Genomic DNA, 21,135 nt, shown 5'->3' with positions numbered 1-21,135 from the left:
AGTCTTTTTTTTAAATTTATTTTATTTTAGTTTTGATTTAGTTTAGGAAGGAAAGTGGGAGGAGCACAGAAAGCTCTGCTTCCACTGTTTACTCAAAGGACAAAAAAGAAAGGAAGGATATTCATAAGTCCGGGAAGGAATACTTGAGCAGATTCTCTTCAATACATGTCTGACCTCAGGAGGGCGCTAAAGGCTCATGGTGGGGGCCTAATGATGGGTGGTTTGAATCGGCTGACAGAATCTAGTTCATTGTGCTTTTAAACATGAGATCCTTTACGATATGCTTAGCTCATTGTCTAAACGTTTCTTTAAAATCCTAAATAAATATGAAATAACTAGATTTTATCTAAGCTGCTTGTGACCAAGCCCAGACTCTGTCTTGTCTCACTGTTCCAAATTGTCCTAACAGAGCACTTTGCTCTAAGAGGTTTTGTCCACATGTTCACCTGTCCATAATTACTCCTGTCCACCTGTCCTGATGTCCACATGTCCCCCTTTCCACGTGTGTATATGTCCTGTTAAAAAATGAACAATTCTGTGTTTTCCTCTACTTTTTTAGCTTCTTGCATGCTCGTATTTACCCAGACGCACACATATGTCCACGCATGTATATGGAAAGAGTAAGGCTAAGGTAAAAGGAAGTGACACACCTGGGAACGCTCTCATTAGGGCTTAGCTTAGATAGAAGCTTAGATAAAAAGAATAATCTCGAAAGTTCACATGTTCACCTGTCCATCATTCCTCTTGTTCACATGTCCACCTCATTTTCACATGTGCATCTGTCCACATGTCCACCGATTGACATGTGCACCCATCCACATGTCCATCATTCCGCCTATTCATATGTTCACCTGTCCATATGTTGACCTGTTTATATGTCCACATATTCACCTACCCACATGTCCATCATTCCTCCTATCCACATGTGCACCCATCCACCTGTCCTCATGTCCATGTGGACATATGGACATGTTCACCTCTCCTCATGTCCATCATTCCTCCTGTCCACATGTTTACCTATGCTCATGTCCATCATTCCGCCTGTCCACCTGTCTGTTTTTATGCGATGGTAAGAGAAGAGGGGCTGGGCTCTTCTGGACCTGACTGCACCATCCATCATTTCTCCTGTCCACCTCTTTATATGTCCACTGTCCACATTTTCTCTTATCTATATGTGCACCTGTCCTCATATCCATAATTGCTCCTGCCCACATGTCCACCTGTCCTCATGTTCACCTACCCACTTGTGCAACCCTTCACTTGCCCACATGTCCATCTGTCAACATGTTCACCAAGCCACATGGTCACCTGTTGCTCATGTTCATCATTCATCCTATTCACATGTCCTCATGTTCATATGTTGACATGTTCACCTCATGAGTGGAAATCCAGGAGGGTTCTGAGGGGTCCAGAATCCCCCAGTCATGGACTGAACTGCTTCCTTCACTACAGGAAAACTACAGGCAGACTATAATTCTAAAACAATGCAGATGTCACGTTATCGTCCACAACTTCTTCTGTTCGCTGATTGGTCCAGTAGAAAATCTACCAAAGGGAATCCACTTCAATGGGAGTAAGGCCAGACTGAGCTGTGAAGTGAGATTTGAATTGAGCAGAATAGTGCAGGAATGCAGCAACCAGGTTAGGATTACAATGACACAGACTTAGTTTGTGCGAAACACTCAATAATATATTATATAGGGGCTGCACAGTGGCGCAGTTGGTAGCACTGTTGCCTTGCAGCAAGAAGGTCCTGGGTTCGATTCCCGGCCGGGGTCTTTCTGCATGGAGTTTGCATGTTCTCCCTGTGCATGCGTGGGTTCTCTCCGGGTACTCCGGCTTCCTCCCACAGTCCAAAAACATGACTGTCAGGTTAATTGGTCTCTCTAAAATTCTCCCTAGATGTGAGTGTGTGTGTGCATGGTTGTTTGTTCTGTATGTCTCTGTGTTGCCCTGCGACAGACTGGCGACCTGTCCAGGGTGTACCCCGCCTCTCGCCTGGAACGTAGCTGGAGATAGGCACCGGCAACCCTCCCGAACCCATTATTGACAAAGGGTGAACAGAAAATGGATGGATATTATATTATGTATTCTTAGCAGCATTGCAATCTGAATTTGGACAGCACTATGGTTAACAGGGTATTGGAGCCAAATATGTGTATTTTTGTTTTTTTGGTCACTAGATGGGGCTGTCGGCTCCAGTATATGGACAGGTGTTGAACCCAGAAGGGCATACAAGTTTTTGACTGCTGTGGCAGAGTCATTGTTAACACTGTTGCCGTGTACCATGGAATAAATGGATTTTGTTCACAAATGGCTCATCTGACTGGAACAAATTTGGAAGGTACAACGTTAGCTGCTCAGGGCATCATGACTAAGTAGCAACGGATCAACGCTTAACTAGTGCAGTATTAAACTGCACTAGTTTAATACTAGTTTAAATGTGTCCTGCTAAGTTCAAGTTCTTTGTTTTACAGCCTGTCAGTTCTGCACACACCAGCGTGTTTAGATGAGTGAAGTGGTTCAATCTGCTGTTTGGTGGGTTCAAATCTTCCATTATTTCCTGTTTTCTGCCTTGTATGACATTTGTTAAAACACAGCTGGGCTCTTAAAGACTGGACAACACATGCCTTTCTGCCTGCTGACAGGTGACTTTAAATATGGAATGTTTTGAGCAGACTGACCTCTATGGAGTATCCTCCATAACCTGGAGTATCCTCCATAACCTATCGGTTATTCACATTTATTCTGTCCATCTACATAATTACCCATAAATGTAGCAAATGTAGCTCATGTGCTGGCAGAATGAAAGATCAGCTGAGGTGATGATTTAGTGATTTCACAGAAACAAGTGGAGCTGCTTCTGGTGCTGATCGGAGGACCTGGGAAGTGAGCTGTGATTGGAGCATTTAGCAGCAGACGGGTCAGCACCCGGCTGCAGTGTGTGGACCTACATTGCTGAACAGCTGCAGCAGAAGAGTTTGAGGGCGCGGTGCAGCTGGCGGGGTTCATAAGAGACTATCTGGGCTCGAACATGGTGAGTTTGGCCATCAGTATTCTGCTTCACCTGGGTCAGAGTCACCAGCTGCAGTTGGTGCTCACAGCACCGCTCTGCAAAACAGGAAAATACACTCCATAAAGGCTTTCATTATGAATCCTCCAAAGTGTATTCCCAAAAAACTGGAGCCAAGCTGAGGACATCGATCCTTCTTTAGTCAAATGTTTTTACTCCTGGCAGATTTCTGCAGTTTGTTTCTGTGTGTCAAGCAGGGGTCACATTAATTTAATATTTTTCGTATTTGATCTGTATTTTTTTTAATAATAGACAGAAAAATTTTAAGTCTGTCCGTCGTTTTGACAAATTACAATTCACATCCCTATTTAGTGCAGACAAGCAAGTCACTTTCAACTTTTAGTACAGAGTTAATTCCAGAGGTAGTTACATCAATCAAAAAAGCATCCCTTCTGAATATAATCTCCAACACAGACACTGAATTTAATGCATCTGACTGGTAGCTGACAGCACACTGAAGAGTTATGGGCAAGAAGCTCTGGAGCGCGTCTGGTTAAAGAGTGCAGGTGAACCGCCTCTGGGGTCTCATAATTTAAGTGGACTCGATTGATTTAATTGTTCTGTCAGTAGATTTTTTTTTTTTTACCCCTCCAGGGGGTCTTTCGTGGGCTCTAGTGTCCCTCATATGATAGTAAGCTGACAGGAGGCGGGGGAGGAGAGGGGGGAAGACATGCGGCAAATGTCGCTGGGTCCGGGAGTCGAACCCGCGATGGCTGCGTCGAGGACCCAAGGCCTCCAAATACGGGTCGTGCTAACCACCACGCCACCACGGCACACCCCCTGTCAGTAGTTTTTATCACTGCAGAGAAAAGGTTAGATATGTTCAAGTGTTTGATAGATGAGTGGTGGGATCTAGAGCGTTAAAAATTAAATGCAACATAATAGACATTATAATAATATTCTATCAATATAATTTCAAAATTATATTGATAGAATATGACAGAATATTTTTGACTACATCAGTCAAAATGACAGACAAAAACGTCTAGCGCAACCTCTGGTCTCAATGTTCAGATCATCAAAGGTGTTTTAACTTCAGGCCAAGGTGACATGAAGAAATACAAAAAAAAACTCTTTTCAAATGATGGTTTCCTTTAATAGGGAGAAAAACCAAACCAGCCTGGCAGACTGGTGACTGCTCTCCATCTCTGTGGATCTCTGCTTTCTGTTTCAGTTCAGACACACTGAAACAGTGTGTGTGACGGTGTGGCAGTCCCACACCATCACACTGCCACCTCCATGACTGACTGTTTTCTGAAATGCTGTGGTAGTAACATGACACACACCTTAACAGAGTTTCCTCTTTTGTCATGCAACTTCACTCTTTGATTTGTCTAAAAATTATTCTACACTAGTTCAGAACCAAACTCCAAACTCCAGAACCAAAGTTTACTGCTGTAATATTTCATCTTCATACCAGTTCTACAGTCCACCACATCGCCATCTGAAACAGAAACAGAGACGGAAATTATTGAGTGTGACAGATTGAGACTGAAGTCAAATTGTGGAGGCGGCCATCATTAACAAAGAAAACAAAGACTAATTCTGTACTAAATATTGAATCCATTAAAATCACAAACAGAAGCTCTATTACTATGCCATAATTATAAGGATAGTTCAAACATAAGCAGCTTCTGCTGCTCCTCCCTATGACCTTCAGAGATGTGACCTTCTGGGGTCTGATCTTCAAAGGTTTAACTTTCAGGGGTCTGACTTTTAGGTATCTTTCATACCTATAAACTCTGGTGGAGTGCTCCAGACCTCCAGCAGCTCAGAGTCGTTCAGCTCAGAAACGTCTTCGTCTTGGTGGTCTAAGAACGCCTCCATGGCTCTAACAGCATCCAAACAAGATCAAAGCAAAGGATTGGGTTGATTTCTATAGATCCATTCATAGACAACACAATCAGAAGGAAATCAGAATGAAAATTACAAAAATAGTAAAAACATTTGCAGGGTGCACAAGGGGACATGGAGGAATAAAAAGGAATCCTCATTTACTTTCTCTATATTCTGTGAAAGTTTTGCAAGATCCAAAGGGTTAATTTTGAGACATAATGACATAATCAAAGCAAACGTGCATCCTTGGAGGAAATTTATTATTTGTCCAACCAAATAATAAATTTCCCCCATGGTGCCTCTCTCCAGTGGTCAATAGCAGTGTTGTATAGTAACGAAGTAAAAATACTTCACTACTTTACTTAAGTATATTTTGGAGTACTTCATACTTTCCTCGAGTATGAAAAATTTTGATGACTTTCACTTTTACGTCACTATATTTCCGAACTTAATCGCATACTTTTACTCCGATACATTTTCAATGTGTGGTTTAGTTACTCGTTACAAAAAAGCGAGAGAGAGAAACGCAAGTGTTTTGACCCCACCTACTGATTGACTGCAACAAAGTCGGTAGCCTACTTGCCTGGGCTTGTTCATCACCACCAATAGGATACACCTGTTTCGCTTCTCCCATTAAACACAAAGCAAGTCTCGCAATCAGCAGCAGCCACATGGAGGAGGAGACGGAGACCACAACGACTGCAACTACGTCGGACACGGCTCCAGGGGAACCACCAGCTGGTGATGAGAGCCCATAGCCTTATTTAAACACAATACACTCTTTCGTAGGTGTTAAAGATTCGTCGTACCGCATGCAGTGTATGTTATTCCTGCCCGAAGATGTGGAAATTCTATCTTACAAAAACTCCCCGTCCAACTTGAAGAACCACATCGAGGTAACTTCTTATGAAATGGTTATAATCCTCCTGTTTCAGTAACTATAGCTTGGTCACTAGGCACTATTGTGAAATCTTGAGCATAACGTTACCTGTATAAATGAACTTTGTTAGGGCATTGTTTCAGTTCCACACGTGATGTATTTAGCTTAGGCCTAATGTTGACTGTTGCAGGCTACCTAGACTCCTCTGTTCAAGGGGGGACAGAAGCCATAGCGATAGCAATTTAGACTAAATTTAACGAATATAGGAAAGGCATGCAAGTTCAAAACCACAAACCATTAACATGTGCTACTCTTTAAAACTGGAACAATTTATTAGTAGGTTTAATTTTGCCTGCACTTGGTTGTGTACATTATTTTAAGTGTATTTGACAAGTTTACCAAAATATAAAAAAAGTCATTCAAACTGCATTTGCCTTGTTTTACTTTTTACTTGTACTTTTCATTACATTACTTGAGTACATCCATTTTTACAGTAATTTCCACAAGAAGTTGGACACGAAGTTTCAGATACTTTAAGACTTTAACTCAAGTAACATTTCAGTCAGTGACTTGGACTTTTACCAAAGTCGTATTTTGGAGAGGTACTTATACTTTTGCTTGACTCTGAGATTTCAGTACTTTATACAACACTGGTCAATAGGCTAGAGATGAGGTCACCCTGGACAGATCGTCAGTCTAGCACAGTTATTGTACTATTATGTATTATTTCTTAGACCAGCAACTATCTGTTAGCGCAGATACATCTAAGAGTAAGCTTCTTTAACCCTAACTCAGCTATTTTACCATAAATACACCATTTTCTATGACTCATCATAATCTTTGACAGCAGGGCCAGATAGCATGTATTTCTCTGCCTTAAATTTAAATTTCGTTGTTCTTGTGACAATGACAATAAAGATTTATCTTATCTTATTGTTTAGTTTGAACTCTGCCATTATTAGGCTGTGCAGTATGGTCATAGATTATAATAGCCTTCATAAGTTGCGACCTGTGTGATCTTGGCTATATGGGGGTCACATATATTAGTAAATGAGAGCTGACTGTAATGAAGAGGCGACAGAAATATTAAAAACATTTTGAATCCCTCCTCTGTCCAACAAAGGACTTGGAATCATATTAATAGTTTACCTTTTTATTAAATGGCTACAGTGGGCTGACATATTTGAAGGACAGTATAAACAGTCAAAGCCTTTGTTCATCAAACAGTGTTCAGCATCAAATACAAAAAAACTGATTACATTTTCTCCCCTAATGTGATGCTAATAAAGAAGCCCTGAAGCTTAAAATTTCAGATGTTGCAGACTGTGTTTCCCCAGTTTATCAATCAATCAATCAATCAATCAATCAATCAATCAATCAATCAATCAATCAATCAATCAATCAATCAATCAATCAAATTTTATTTGTATAGCACATTTCAGCAGCAAGGCATTTCAAAGTGCTTTACATCATTACAAATACAGAAACACAATGCAACATAGAATCAACAATCAAAACACAGCATTAAGTAAAGTTCCATCAATAAATTTGTAATTGATTACATTTCAAATACAATTCTAAACAGGTGGGTTTTTAGTTGAGATTTAAAAGAAGTCAGTGTTTCAGCTGTTTTACAGTTTTCTGGAAGTTTGTTCCAAATTTGTGGTGCATAGATGCTGAAAGCTGCTTCTCCTCGTTTGGTTCTGGTTCTGGGGATGCAGAGCAGACCAGAACCGGAAGACCTGAGAGGTCTGGAAGGTTGATACAACAACATCAGATCTTTAATGTATTGTGGTGCTAAGCCGTTCAGTGATTTGTAAACTAACAACAGTATTTTAAAATCTATTCTTTGAGCTACAGGGAGCCAGTGGAGGGACTTTAAAACTGGTGTTATGTGCTCTATCTTCCTGGTTTTAGTGAGAACGCGAGCAGCAGCATTCTGGATCAGCTGCAGCTGTTTGATTGATTTGTTGGACAGACCTGTGAAGACGCTGTTGCAATAATCAATACGACTGAAGATGAACGCATGGATGAGTTTCTCTAGATCTTGCATTAGTTAGCATTTAATTAGCATACATTAGTCCCTTAATCCTGGAAATGTTCATCAGGTGATAGAAGGCCAACTTTGTAACTGTCTTTATGTGGCTCTGGAGGTTCAGGTCAGAGTCCATCACTACTCCCAGGTTTTGGGCCTGATCGCTGGTTTTCAGTTGTAATAACTGAAGCTGTGCATTGACTCTAGATCGTTCCTCTTTAGGTCCAAAAATAATAACTTCAGTTTTGTTTCTGTTCAGCTGGAGAAAGTTTTGGCACATCCACACATTTATCTGCTCTAAGCATCTGTTCAGTGATTGGATGGGCTCTGAGTCACCTGGTGATATCATAATGTAGAGTTGTGTGTCATCTGCATAGTTATGGTAGCTAATATTATTTCCTGTTATAACCTGAGCTAGTGGGAGCATATAAATATTGAATAAAAGGGGCCCTAGGATTGAACCTTGGGGTACCCCACATGTGACCTTTGACCTCTTTGATGAAAAGTTTTCAATTGAAACAAAGAAATCCCTGTTCTTTATGTAAGATTCAAACCAGTTAATCACTGGACCGGAGAGTCTGACCCAACTCTCCAGTTGATTCAGTCATGGTCAACAGTGTCAAAAGCTGCACTGAGGTCCAACAGAACCAGCACTGTGGTTCTCCCACAGTCCGTATTTATATGGATGTCATTGAACACTTTTACGAGGGCGGTCTCTGTGCTGTGGTGAGCACGAAAACCAGACTGGAAGGAGTCTAAGCGGTTGGTTATTGTTAGGAAGCTAGTTAATTGTTTACACACAGCTTTTTCAATAACTTTGCTGATGAATGGGAGGTTGGAGATCGGCCTGTAATTCTGCATTAGTGATTTGTCCAGATTGTTCTTTTTTATAAGTGGTTTGATTACTGTTGTTTTCAAAGCCTGGGGCAAAACGCCTGATGAGAGCAATGAGTTTACTATTTGGATCAGGTCAGAAGCAATAACAGGCAGGACTTTCTTAAAGAAATGTGTGGGTAAAACATCCAGACAGCAGGAACTGGAGCTTAGTTGACTTATAATTTTCTGTAGGGTTTTATAATTAAGTAGTTGGAATTGGGTCATTTTTCCTGTATTTGTTTTGTTTGGGCACAGCACTGGTACTGACTTTATAGTGGATGTACAGATTAATCCTCTGATTTTTTTAATTTTCTCTGAAAAGAAGCTGGAAAACTGGTTGCAAGCGGCAATACATTGGAATTCAGGCGGTAACGTCACAGGAGGGTTTGTGATTCTGTCAACTGTTGCAAATAAAGCTCGAGCATTATTAATGTTTTTGTTTATGACATCTGCAGAGAAAGCCTCTCTTGCATGTTTTAGTGTTAAATGATAGTTACGTAGTCTTTCTTTATAGATGTCACAATGAACGTGGAGTTGAGTTTTACGCCATTTTCGTTCTGCCCTACAGCAGAGTTGTCTTGCAGATCTAACTGTTTGTGTATTTCTCCATGGAGATTTCTTTTTACCAGACACAACCTTCATTTTAATTGGGGCAATAGAATCAATAATATCTGAGACTTTAGACTGAAAATCATTTACCAACTTATCTACGTCATTACAGCTTAAGGGTAAGGAAGAAGAGTAGATTTGATTAAAAGTTTCTGCTGTGTTTTCAGTGAGAGAACGTTTTGTGATGGTTGCTGTTTGTCCAAGTGGGTTAAAAGATAAAGAACTTTCAAAGATAACAGCGAAGTGATCCGACAATGCAACATCAGTTACAGAGACATTGGAAATATTCACACCCTTACTGATAACCAGGTCCAGTGTGTGTCCTTGAGTGTGTGTTGCTTGTTTGACATGTTGTGTTAGACCAAAAGTCTCTAAAATATTAGCGAGCTTTTTTGCCCCTCTGTCTTGGGGGTTGTCAACATGAATGTTGAAATCACCAACAATTATTAAACAATCATAATCAATACATATAAGTGATAGAAGTTCATTCAAGTCAGTAAAGAAAAGAAATTTTCCACAAATGTTGGTTTTGTATAGAGTTACTGTCAAAGTTCGTTTGTGGCCTTTAACCTCAATTCCAAGATACTCAAAAGAGGTGAAGTGACCCAAAGAGATTTTACTACAATTTATGGTATTCTTAAATATTGAAGCCGTGCCTCCTCCTTTTTTATGTTTTCTATTCTCACTGAAGAAATTGTAGTTAGGAGGCGCAGATTCAATTAGTACGATTGATTCATTATTATCATTCAACCATGTTTCTGTCAGAAACATAACATCGATATTATGCTCAGTGATGAAATCATTAATTAATAGAGCTTTAGCACAGAGAGATCTTGTATTTAAAAGAGCTAGTTTAAGTGACTTGGAGGCCAAGAAATCTTCAGTCTGAGGTTCCTTTAGGCAAGGGAACAGTCTGATGTTTGAATTAAAACAGCTGTATTTTATGTTTCTGTTTTTTGTAAATTTTCTTGTAGTGATCCGGACAGGTAATGTCCTTTTCTGCAGTGCCGGGGGGCCAGACACATTCTGGAGCAAGAAGGGTGTAAAGATAAAGTCTGGACCCCGGCCTCAGACCTCAGAAACGCAGAGTGATGGATCCTCTGGGAAGTTAGAGTCAGGTAGCTTAAATGAAGTGAGGTCTGATATGTGAGCGCCAAGGAGAGATGTCCCGAGGAGAACCTGTTGATTCATTCCATCTGTAAATTTAAGAAACTCCGGTCCAGAAGACATTTCTTCATGTGTATGTTGTGAATCCTGTGAATAAGTGGGTGAGCAGAGAGGGAGGGGAGAAAGAGGAAGGGAACCAGTCACTCCGTCTTCAGTCGATGTTGTATCAGCTTGTTTTTGTTCCTGATAAGCAGAGTGTTTCTTCCTAGTCAGAAATCCTTGAGCCTGTTCTTTTGAAGCGATGATCACGTTGCTGTCCTTGTTGATAAAATGAAAAAGATTTGCAGTAAGTAGCTTTATCCCATGTTTATTAAGATTGCGTCCGCCTTTTCCAAAAAGGTGAAAGCGCTGCCAATAGATCCAGAGGTTATCGATGAAGGTCACTGAGCTGGAAGAGCAGCTTTTAATCAGCCATTTGTTTATCATGTCCAGCCTGGAGTGTTTATCGTCTCCCCATTGAGGTGATGGAATTGGACCACTGAGAAATAACTTTATTTTTAACTTTCCCATAGTGTTCAGTAGAATATTAAAGTCCTTTTTCAGAGTTTATGTAGACTCTAGATAAGAAGAATCTAATCTAGTCATTAGACTCTTGTAGTCTAATAACTAAAATAAATTATTAGATCAGTTTCTTCTCGTTGATCTAATAATAATAATGTAAATAAATAAATAAATAAAACTCTTCCATGGGTGCAAGTTAGCTATGATGATTTCATTATGTCTCTGTATAGAAGTGACCCTTTTAATTTCAAAAAACCTTCAGAGTATTTGAAGGAACCAAGTGTTTGACAGGTTCTGTCTTGTCAGACAAGTGGCACAAACAAACCTCCTGAGTTCCTGCACATCTGGGCTGTTTTCTGGCAGAAGCCGAATGCCTCTCCCGTATGACGTTCCTCCGTGGAGGTGGAAGGCCAGATGATCCGACTCCACAGGCTGGCTGCTAGTGAGGTCCGGCACTTTACTGGATCCCGGGATTGCTTGGAGGTTATAGATTCTCAAAAAGGCACCAGGCTGACAGGAAAGAGGGATCAGTTCAACACAGGGAAGAGTAAGTCCAGAGTTCTATCCCTTTGTTAGGGATAGAAGCAAAAACCTGAGTTACCAGCTAGAACCATAGCATGGCTCCCCCGTTATCTATTGGCCCAGGACTTACAGTGAAGTAGACAAACTTGAGTGGTTCTTCTCACACTTTATGCTCAAAGGTCCAGATGTGATTTTACATGTGACATAACATGTGACTCAGATTACAGGAGGAACCATCGGTCCAGTAGACCAGAAACTAGTTTGATAACGTTTGCCTTGAAAAGTGGACTCTGTGAGTAAGTCACCTGGAACTGAACAGATAGCTTCATCCACTAACTCCTTCACTAAAAGCATTTTTAGTTTTGAATGTAATAGTCTAGAGTGAGATCAGCCCAGTACTTCTGGGGAAAAAAACAGTTGTAGTAACGCTGAGACAGACTGAACTGTGAGGCCTGCAGAATGAGTGCTAGTATTTTGGACCAGCTGTGAATCAAAATGCTTCAAATGATGCCTTCTAAGAAATGAAATGAAAGTAAAAAGTTAGAGAATGAAATTAACAAGTGTTTATTTACTTAATTAAGACTTTGCATGGACAGATTCAGAGGCTGTTCCAGGCACAACTCAGAAGAACTCCATCCTCAGTCACTCTCCTTAAATATCCACTGACATCAGCAGTGGTTTTATCCGACAGCCTCCCTGACACAGTCTCTTCCATATTTCACACTTTGTGAAATATGGAAGAGACTGTGCATTATTGATGGAAAGCAGAAAAAGATGACCAGGAAGGAAATTTTCCCTACGCTGTAACTTCTTTAAACCCACTGTTAAAGCCACAGTACATAACATTTCCATATTTGTTAAAATCCTCATTATGTTGTGATGGGAAAGTTATTATAAGATAACATCTGCTAATGTTTGCAAAATCTCACCAAAAGAACCTGCTTGGGTTATACACAAGGTTGGAATTTTTTTTTCCTGCAGCTGCATTGGAACTAGATTGTCTATTCCATGTTTTGGATCCCTTATCCTTGGTATAGACCAGGGGTGTCAAACTCAATTTCACCAAGGGCCACTTCAGCATATTGGCCACCCTCAAAGGGCCACATTGACGGTATAAATCAGGAATGCCCAAGTGCAGTCCTCCAGACTGCAACTTTTAGATGCGTCCCTGCTAAAACATACCCCAGACAAAAAGTTGACTTCCCTCATTAGCAGCAACTCAGTTCTGTAGAGGCCTATGAATGAGTTTATGATCCAGGTGTGTTAGAGAAAGAACGCATCTAAAGTTGCAGAGTGATAGGTCTGGAAAACTAGACTTGGGCAACCCTAGCATAAATGTATTAAAATACAATGTTAAAAATAAATTAAACACCTCATATTGTTAAATGACTGATTTTATGTATTCAAGTTTTAAATATTACATTTGCATGGATGCAAAATTACTGCTCAGTTTAAAAATATGCTCAGTATTTTTAAACTGCTCAGCTAAACTTCGCTCTTTAGCTTGTTAGCTTGTTGATGTTTCAGTTTTATTCCCTGGGAAAATTAATCTTTGTCTGCTTTAAAGATAAGCAGACAAAGAATAAAAACAAGTTTTGATATTAACTCTCAACTTCATTCACAAAACTTTTTCGTTATTTATTACACAACGAACATGTATTTCACATAAGAACAAAACAATGAGGTGATGTTGCCTGTCCTTGAACACAAAGCTGATTCTCTTCACCCTGTCACCAACTCACACATCCTCATTGTGTTGTGTTGTGTAAATAAACACAAAACAAGCAAAATCAATAAACTATATGCATATTCCAGTATATTGAGTTTTGGTTTTACATTCATTCTATTTAAATTTAGTTTGTTCGTGCTTACCAATGTTTTCCTCTGGTCAGTTCGTCGATGTCTGGTTTTAGTTCTATTCTGTGGAAATCCGCAAAATGGCGGGTAGGTTTTCGTCAGTAATGCGCGATCTGTGCTTGGTCTTGTTTAAATTTATTATTGAAAACATCTGTTGGCTCAGATAGGTGCTTCCAAACATGGACAAAACACGAGCTGCATGGAGTCGAAGCTGTGGCATCAAATCAGGGGCAGGAGACGGTAAAAGTCCTCGATTGAAACGTCACGGAACTTCGCTCTTTAGCTTGTTAGCTTGTCGATGTTTCAGTTTTATTCGCTGGGAAAATTAATAATCAGCTTGAGGTGACTCTGCTGCACTCTAGTGGCGAGAAGCCGTAATGTTGGCTGGTAAGAATCTGAAGGCATTATGGGAGATGTAGTTTGTAGTCAATTCGTGCTCAAAACCTATTTTAAGTCAATCAATAGGGCTGTAAAACGGTGGTGGGGGGGAGAGGGCCACATAAAATGACGTAGCGGGCCACATGTGGCCCGCGGGCCTTGAGTTTGACACATGTGGTATAGACCTATGTGTTGACTCTGCCTGTTGGAGGCAGAGTATCATTGTTTTTGTTTTATTATCTGGTGATTAATTTTTTTCCACAACAATGTCGTGACAGCAGAAAATGAGACAGATAATCCTTCACCTCCTCCCTGAATTACTATTTCCAAGAGAGGCCAAGTGAAACAAATCACAACAAACTTCACATTAAAAGATAGTTAATTCTACAAACTAGGGAAGGCTGTCATAACCAAGAGCCTTTCCTGTATGCACTGATGATATTGGGCTACTGACTGGAAAAAAACAGTTCAAAGCGTCTCCTAACTGACAGCATGGTCACATCACCTCTGCTTCTAACATGCTTAGTTAAGCATAAACAACTACTCAACAAAGTTAGAAAATAGGATCTTCAGTGCTGTTCCTTTATTTTTTGTATATACTGTACATCTTAAAGAAAAACATTGGTAGGGCAAGGCTTTACAAAAACTGGAGATCTGAAATTGGTTACTTTATGAGTGACCAATAAAATGAGTGACCTCATAAAATTTACATGTGAATGTTTCTAAAAATCAAACAGGGGATTTGTGTATAATGATGGTAACAGCTTTTGCTATGTATCAGGTTAAGTCAGTACTTCTCAAATAGTGGGGCATGCTCCCCAAGGGGGTGTGGCGAGGTGTCAATTAAGCATAAATAACAGCTTAGCAGTTGTTCATGCTTAACTGATAAACAAGCCTCTGGTTACTAGGTGACAGCAGTGTTCAGACTAATCAACATGCTGCCTGTTCAAGCTAGTAGACGTGGCCTACTCAGCACTGTTGTAAACGGAGCTGAACAAAACAACAAAAAAACGGAGTGGAGGATATAAGCAGATATTTTGAAATATAACTACCATCGTAAAGGAGAGATAGAGAAGTTTGTCAGTGAAAAGAAAAACGGCAGCAGAGGTCAATAAAGCAAGTATGATAGAGTTTTATAGCCAGGCTAAGAGATTTTTGTTTTCAAATCAGGGCCTGTTCTAGACATGGATACATGAGGGGGCAGGCAGAAATATTAAGGGGTCATCATTATGCGTTATGCTCCATAATATTTATTAACATAGTTGACTTATGTTTTCTTTATGTTATTATAGTGAACTGTGCTCAACCTAACAACAACAAAAAAAGTATACCATAAGACCTTTAAAATTAAAGATACTTAAAGATACTATTCATCCAAAATTGAACAACCAACATTTATCTACTTGGATGGTCATTATGCAGTTACACATTTTAGACTAATTTGAACCAAAAAAGAATAACTTAAATTTGAAACAAGATTAACAAACTGCATGACTCCAAAGTTTTTCTTACCACTCCTACTTTTCTCCTTTTTCTTTGCATCTTGCATAGCAGAGGACTCTGGCCATGCTTGTGTGCGGTAGCTGGCAGGATTGAATGACCTTAAAGATGCACCAAATGCAAGTGTAGGTTAGCTACCCAGCATCGGCTCAACTGCACAGTCACTTACGTGTTCCAAATTATTATGCAAGTGATATTTTCTCAGATTTTCTTAAATGATCAATGCAAATGATGGTCAATATAATTTTCAAGTCATGAACTCTCACAGTATAAATCAGCTTTTACTGAACAAAGCTCCCCATGAGAACAGTATTTTTATCAAAAATAAAAAACTCAAAATACACTGTTCCAAATTATTATGCACAGCAGATTTTCTAAACATTTTATGGATTATAAAGAACTGCAAATGGTAATTCTTTGAATGTGCAGCATTAAGTGGTCACATGTACTAAAATCAAAAGCTATTTCAATAAAAACATCTTAACAGACCAAGTTACATGTTAACATAGGACCCCTTCTTTGATATAACCTGCACAATTCTTGCATTCATTGAACTTGTGAGTTTGTGGACAGTTTCTGCTTGAATTTCTTTGCAGGATGTCAGAATACCTTCCCAGAGCTGCTGCTTTGATATGAACTGCCTTCCACCCTCAGATCTTCTGCTTGAGGAAACTCCAAAGGTTCTCAATAGGGTTGAGGTCAGAGGTCAGAGGAGGATGGTGACCACACCATGAGTTTCTCCCCTTTTATGCCCCCTAGCAGCCAATGACACAGTGATACCACATCCTTGCAGCATTGCAAGGATGTGTCCATCTGGACCATGTGTTATACTCCATAATATTTATTAACATACTGTGGTCACATGTACTAAAATCAAAAGCTATTTCAATAAAAAACATCTTAACAGACCGAGTTACATGTTAACATAGGACCCCTTCTTTGATATAACCTGCACAATTCTTGCATTCATTGTACTTGTAAGTTTGTGGACAGTTTCTGCTGTCCATCTGGACCATCCAGGGTTGCACAGCAGTCATCAGTGAACAAGGCTGTTTAAAAATTAATCTTCATGTACGGCTGGGCCCACTGCGACCATTTCTGCTTGTGAGCACTGGTTAGGAGTGGCCGAATAATAGGTTCATGCACCGCAAGCCTCTGGAGGATCCTCCACCTTGAGGTTCCAGAGGCACCAGAAGCTTCAAATAACTGTTTGCTGTTTTGTAAGGGCATTTTAACAGCTGCTCTCTTAATCCAATGAATTTGTGTAACAGAAACCTTCCTCATTATGCCTTTATCTGTACAAACCCATCTTTGTTCTGAATCAGCCACAAATCTATTCACAGTACAATAACACTTCGGTTTTGGTTAAATATCTATTGTTTTCATACCTTGTCATACGGCACTACACTATCTGATTCTTTTCAGCAGCAGAGAGATCCTTCCTCTTCCCCATATTGTTTGAAACCTGTGGCCTGCTTAATAATGTGGAACATCCTTCTTAAGTAGATTTCCTTTAATTGAGCTCACCAGACAAACTAATCAATCCAGTTCTCTGAAATTAATTATAGTGATTCAAAGAGCCCTGACACACAATACCATCTATAAATGTAATAGCACAACAAAAAATGTAATCTTTATGACACTTAAACCCAATGTGCATAATAATTTGGAACACGGTGTATAATCAGGGGTTTCCAAGTATTTCTATCTTTTGTGCAGGAATCTGGGGAAATAATGTAGAAAAACCGATGAAGAACAATTCAAAGTCACTTGTATTTTAATTTTTTTCTTGTTCCGTGTCTGCTTTGCCACACACAGATCCATTGCCATAACAACCGAGTGACTACAAATACACTGACTGACCTAGGGGCCATTTAGGACAAAAACTGTGTTCTGTCTCTCACATAGAGACTCATACACACTCACAAAATACTAAAATTGCGCATATACACTACTAAAATATCACACACTCATACAATTCTTCTCTCTCACACACAAAATACTAAAATTTTGCATATTCACTATTAAAATATCACACGCGCATACAATATTTTTTCTCATATGCACACAAAAAACTAAGATTGCACATATAAACTAATTAAATATTGAATGCACATGCATTTTTTTCTCTCGCACACACACAAGACTAAAATTGCATACACCCACTACTAAAATATCACACACACACATACACACAAAGCATACAGACATGCTATTCTGAGTGATAGGTCAAAAATGTATGTCTGTGTGTGAAGTAACACTAGGCTGAATGAATGAATGAATGAAAGAATGAATGAATGAATGAATGAATGAATGAATGAATGGAAATGAGACTTGCATTTGTGTGAAAATGGTAAAAATAAATCTCTTCAGCTATTGATAGATTGCTTAGCTGAAGTCAAATCTTGGATGGAAAAAAACTTTCTTCATCTCAATCAAAGTAAAACTCAAGTTATATTATTTGGTCAAAGTCTTCACACTACCAATCCAGATGTGATTCTTGGTTCTTTAGCTCGGTTTTGTCAGACCTCTGCTAGGAATCTTGGTTTTACTTTTGATAGCTGTTTAAAGCTAGATAAACAAGTTAGCTCTGTCGTTAAATCAAGTTTTTATCACCTGCCGATTTTAGCAAAAGTTAAATCTTATTTTTGTTTTAAGGACTTTGAAGGACCTATCCATGCCTTCATTACATCTCGTTTGGATTATTGCATTTTATTATATGGAGGCATGGATAAATCACAGATGCAGCGACTTCAAATGATCCAGAACGCAGCAGCACGGCTTCTTACAGGATCCAGGAAGCATGATCATATAAGGCCCATACTGCCCTCTTTATACTGGCTACCCGTCTTTTATCGAATAGATTTCTAGATTCTTTTATTAACTTATAAAGTTTTAAATGGGTTAGTTCCCCTTTATCTTCAGGACCTTTTAAAATTTCAGTCTTTGTCCAGAACCCTACGATCAAATTATCAGCTTTTACTGACAGTTCCTTGGAACCGATCGGGCTTTTTCTGTTGTTGCTCCTATTCTATGGAACAATTTACCTTTCCAAATTAGATCTGCCCACAGCCTGGATCATTTTAAATCGCTTCTCAAAACTCATTTTTATTCTTTGGCATTTATTTGAAGTAGTGTTTTGATGCTCTGTATCAATTTGTGTTACTGTAGTTCTTGTACAGCACTTTGGTGCAGTTTTACACCTGGTTTTAAAGTGCCATATAAATAAATTTGACATTGACAGATGTTTGGCCAGCTAATCCATCTGCATTTTAAACATGGGAGTCTGTTCGGTTCCACACTTTCCTGCTTGGCCAGTCTAAAAAAAATGGGTGACAAACGTTTTTGGTAAATCTTAGATGCAAATTTAAGTCTAAATAACAGAAAGAAACGGGAAAACATATTAATTTGACAGGTTTTAAACAAACAAATGTGAACATGTCTGTGTGCGAGTTGTTGAGAACAACCTGTCTGTCATTGTCAGTGGAGCGATCTATGTGTTCAGTGGAAGCAGCATCAAGGAAGATAATTTAAAATCATTCTTGGAATTTCTGTCTTAGTGAGGATTTTTATAACTAAGTTTCCTAATATTTGAAATTTTCATTTCTGAGTCAAACGCCCAGAATCCCATGGGACTGAACGTAGGAGCTGACAGAGTTTGAAGCTGTGCACAGTCGAGCCTGAGGCTCGGAGAAAAGGTCAGACCTCCTCCAGTCCTGGAGGATCAGGTATATGGGACAAACTAAGGAATGCTGGGACAGATTTTCCAAGTGAGTAAAATTTCCTATAATGTTACAGAAGCAAGTGAAATGGATCATAAAAATAACAGTACAAACATAAAAAATGTAAAGACTTTGGAAAAGGCAAAGAAAAGAGTTTAAAGAATTAACTCAAAGAGTTTTAGATTCTCATCCTTATCAGAAATAAGAAAATAAATTATGAATAACATAAAAATACATGAATGTATTATGAACATAAATACATAACTTAAACTTTGCAACAACTGAGGAAGTAATTCAGTTCATTCATAGCCACAGGAGTGAAATTTTAAATAAGAAATGCCAGTATCAGCAAGTTTATGTTTAAATTTTAATGTTATGGTGTCGACTATACAGTAAAAACTTGGATTTTGCTTGATTAAATTTTAGTGATTGATAACACTGTCTTAGAGATTAGTCAGACAACTGAGACAAATTTCAGTGTTAAAATAGGCTTTGATGAAATTTAGTGACCTTTAGGTTCTCTAACTCTGCTGTTAATATGAATTTTTCTTGTGAAAAATTAAACAAATTAAGCTGAACACACTAGTCTATAAAATACTTCAGTTACATGATATTAATAAGAATACAAAACAAAGCTAACGTTTTAACAAGAAAGAACAAAAGGCATGTGACAAAGTGGGCTGAGCATGTGGTGAAGGTTTGATGATTGGTGACAGAGAATGAGGAGTTTATAAGCTGTGAGGTAAAAAGTGTGAAGAATAGACTTGGACTGGTGATCTAATTGATTTTGGGTGTGAGTAGTTGGAGCAAGAGTGAGGATGGAGAGAGAGATAGAAAACAGGGAGGCAGAAAATAATTCTAACAATGAAGAAACATAATAAAACTAGTGAGACAGATACATAAGGAGAAATTATGAAGGAACTGACAGGAATAAGACTGAACTGATAAAGAACACAGAATACTCAAACTAGAATGACTAGAAGCACTAAGGAAGGGCAGAAGTAGATTGACACTAAATAAATAATAAGACCTAGAGTAAAAAATAACAAGGCATAAACTTAACTAGAAACACTAGAAGGGACTGTGGTGGAAAATTACTACAAGTTAACATCTGCTGATCATGTTATATGAAATGCTTGTGAACTCTCAACAAAAGAACTATTTGCGTTACACGTACAAGGCTGGGAGTTGTTTTCTACAGCTGCATCAGAACCAGACAGTCTCGCCCCTTATTTTGAATTCCTTATCCTTGGTATAAAACTCATGTGTTGTCTCTGCCTGGCAGAGCTTTTCATCCAGACCTGCTTCATTATTGATTGTCCTACAAGCTCTCTGCATTGTGCACAATATATGAATAAAACTGATTGAGTGATTTTACCTGACAGTGCTTGGTAAAATAGTTTTATCCACAACAATTTGGTGCCATGACCCGAATCCCTCGACTGGACATCCGAGGACGTCGACAAACAGCGATTGGCCAATCTGGACTAGACTTCAGCCTCAAACCTGATTTAGAATTTGAGAGAAAAGAGGGCTGTTGGTCGGCTCCATGGCTCCAGTGCTAGGATCAACGAACTCAAAACCACTGTTATCAGGTGGGATACTCAACTCAGGCTAACAAATTAACTTTGCAAATTCTAAATTATAAAATCTAAAATAGTAAAGAATCCGATAAACCTTTAACCCTGGGGAATAAAGATTGACGGTATTAAAAGGAAAGGCTGGGTTAAAGTCCCAGGAAAAAAAGAAATAAAACTATATATATATATATATATATGTATACTGCTCAAAAAAATAAAGGGAACACTTTAAGTGTTAAACACACTGCTCAAAAAAATAAAGGGAACACTTAAACAACACAATATAACTCCAAGTAAATAAAACTTCTGTGAAATCAAACTGTCCACTTAGGAAGCAACACTGATTGACAATCAATTTCACCTGCTGTTGTGCAAATGGAATAGACAACAGGTGGAAATTATTGGCAATTAGCAAGACACACTCAATAAAGGAGTGGTTCTGCAGTTGGGACCACAGACCACTTCTCAGTACCTATGCTGTCTGGCTGATGTTTTGGTCAGTTTTGAATGTTGGTGGTGCTTTCACACTCGTGGTAGCATGAGATGGACTCCACAACCCACACAAGTGGCTCAGGTAGTGCAGCTCATCCAGGATGGCA

The 21,135-nt window shown here is 39.1% G+C and overlaps 1 protein-coding gene across 5 annotated transcripts in view; it reads right to left on the bottom strand.

Moving 5' to 3' along the window:
* The window catches only part of pot1 (protection of telomeres 1), a 71,746-nt gene that overhangs the window by 4,864 nt on the left and 45,747 nt on the right, over positions 1 to 21,135 (bottom strand). For all 5 annotated transcript variants that reach the window (XM_023349838.1, XM_023349818.1, XM_023349827.1 and 2 more), the window contains 4 exons: positions 11,303 to 11,487; positions 4,807 to 4,904; positions 4,491 to 4,517; positions 2,955 to 3,111 (listed from right to left, as the gene is read on the bottom strand). In XM_023349838.1, coding sequence (XP_023205606.1) covers positions 2,955 to 3,111; positions 4,491 to 4,517; positions 4,807 to 4,904; positions 11,303 to 11,487 — 467 coding nt within the window. The remainder of the gene's footprint in view (positions 1 to 2,954; positions 3,112 to 4,490; positions 4,518 to 4,806; positions 4,905 to 11,302; positions 11,488 to 21,135) is intronic.

Source organism: Xiphophorus maculatus, chromosome 2, assembly GCF_002775205.1.
Source record: "Xiphophorus maculatus strain JP 163 A chromosome 2, X_maculatus-5.0-male, whole genome shotgun sequence".
NCBI classification, from domain to species: domain Eukaryota; kingdom Metazoa; phylum Chordata; class Actinopteri; order Cyprinodontiformes; family Poeciliidae; genus Xiphophorus; species Xiphophorus maculatus.
Note: the sequence above shows the minus strand (reverse complement) of the source record. Positions and strands in the feature narration are given on the sequence as shown.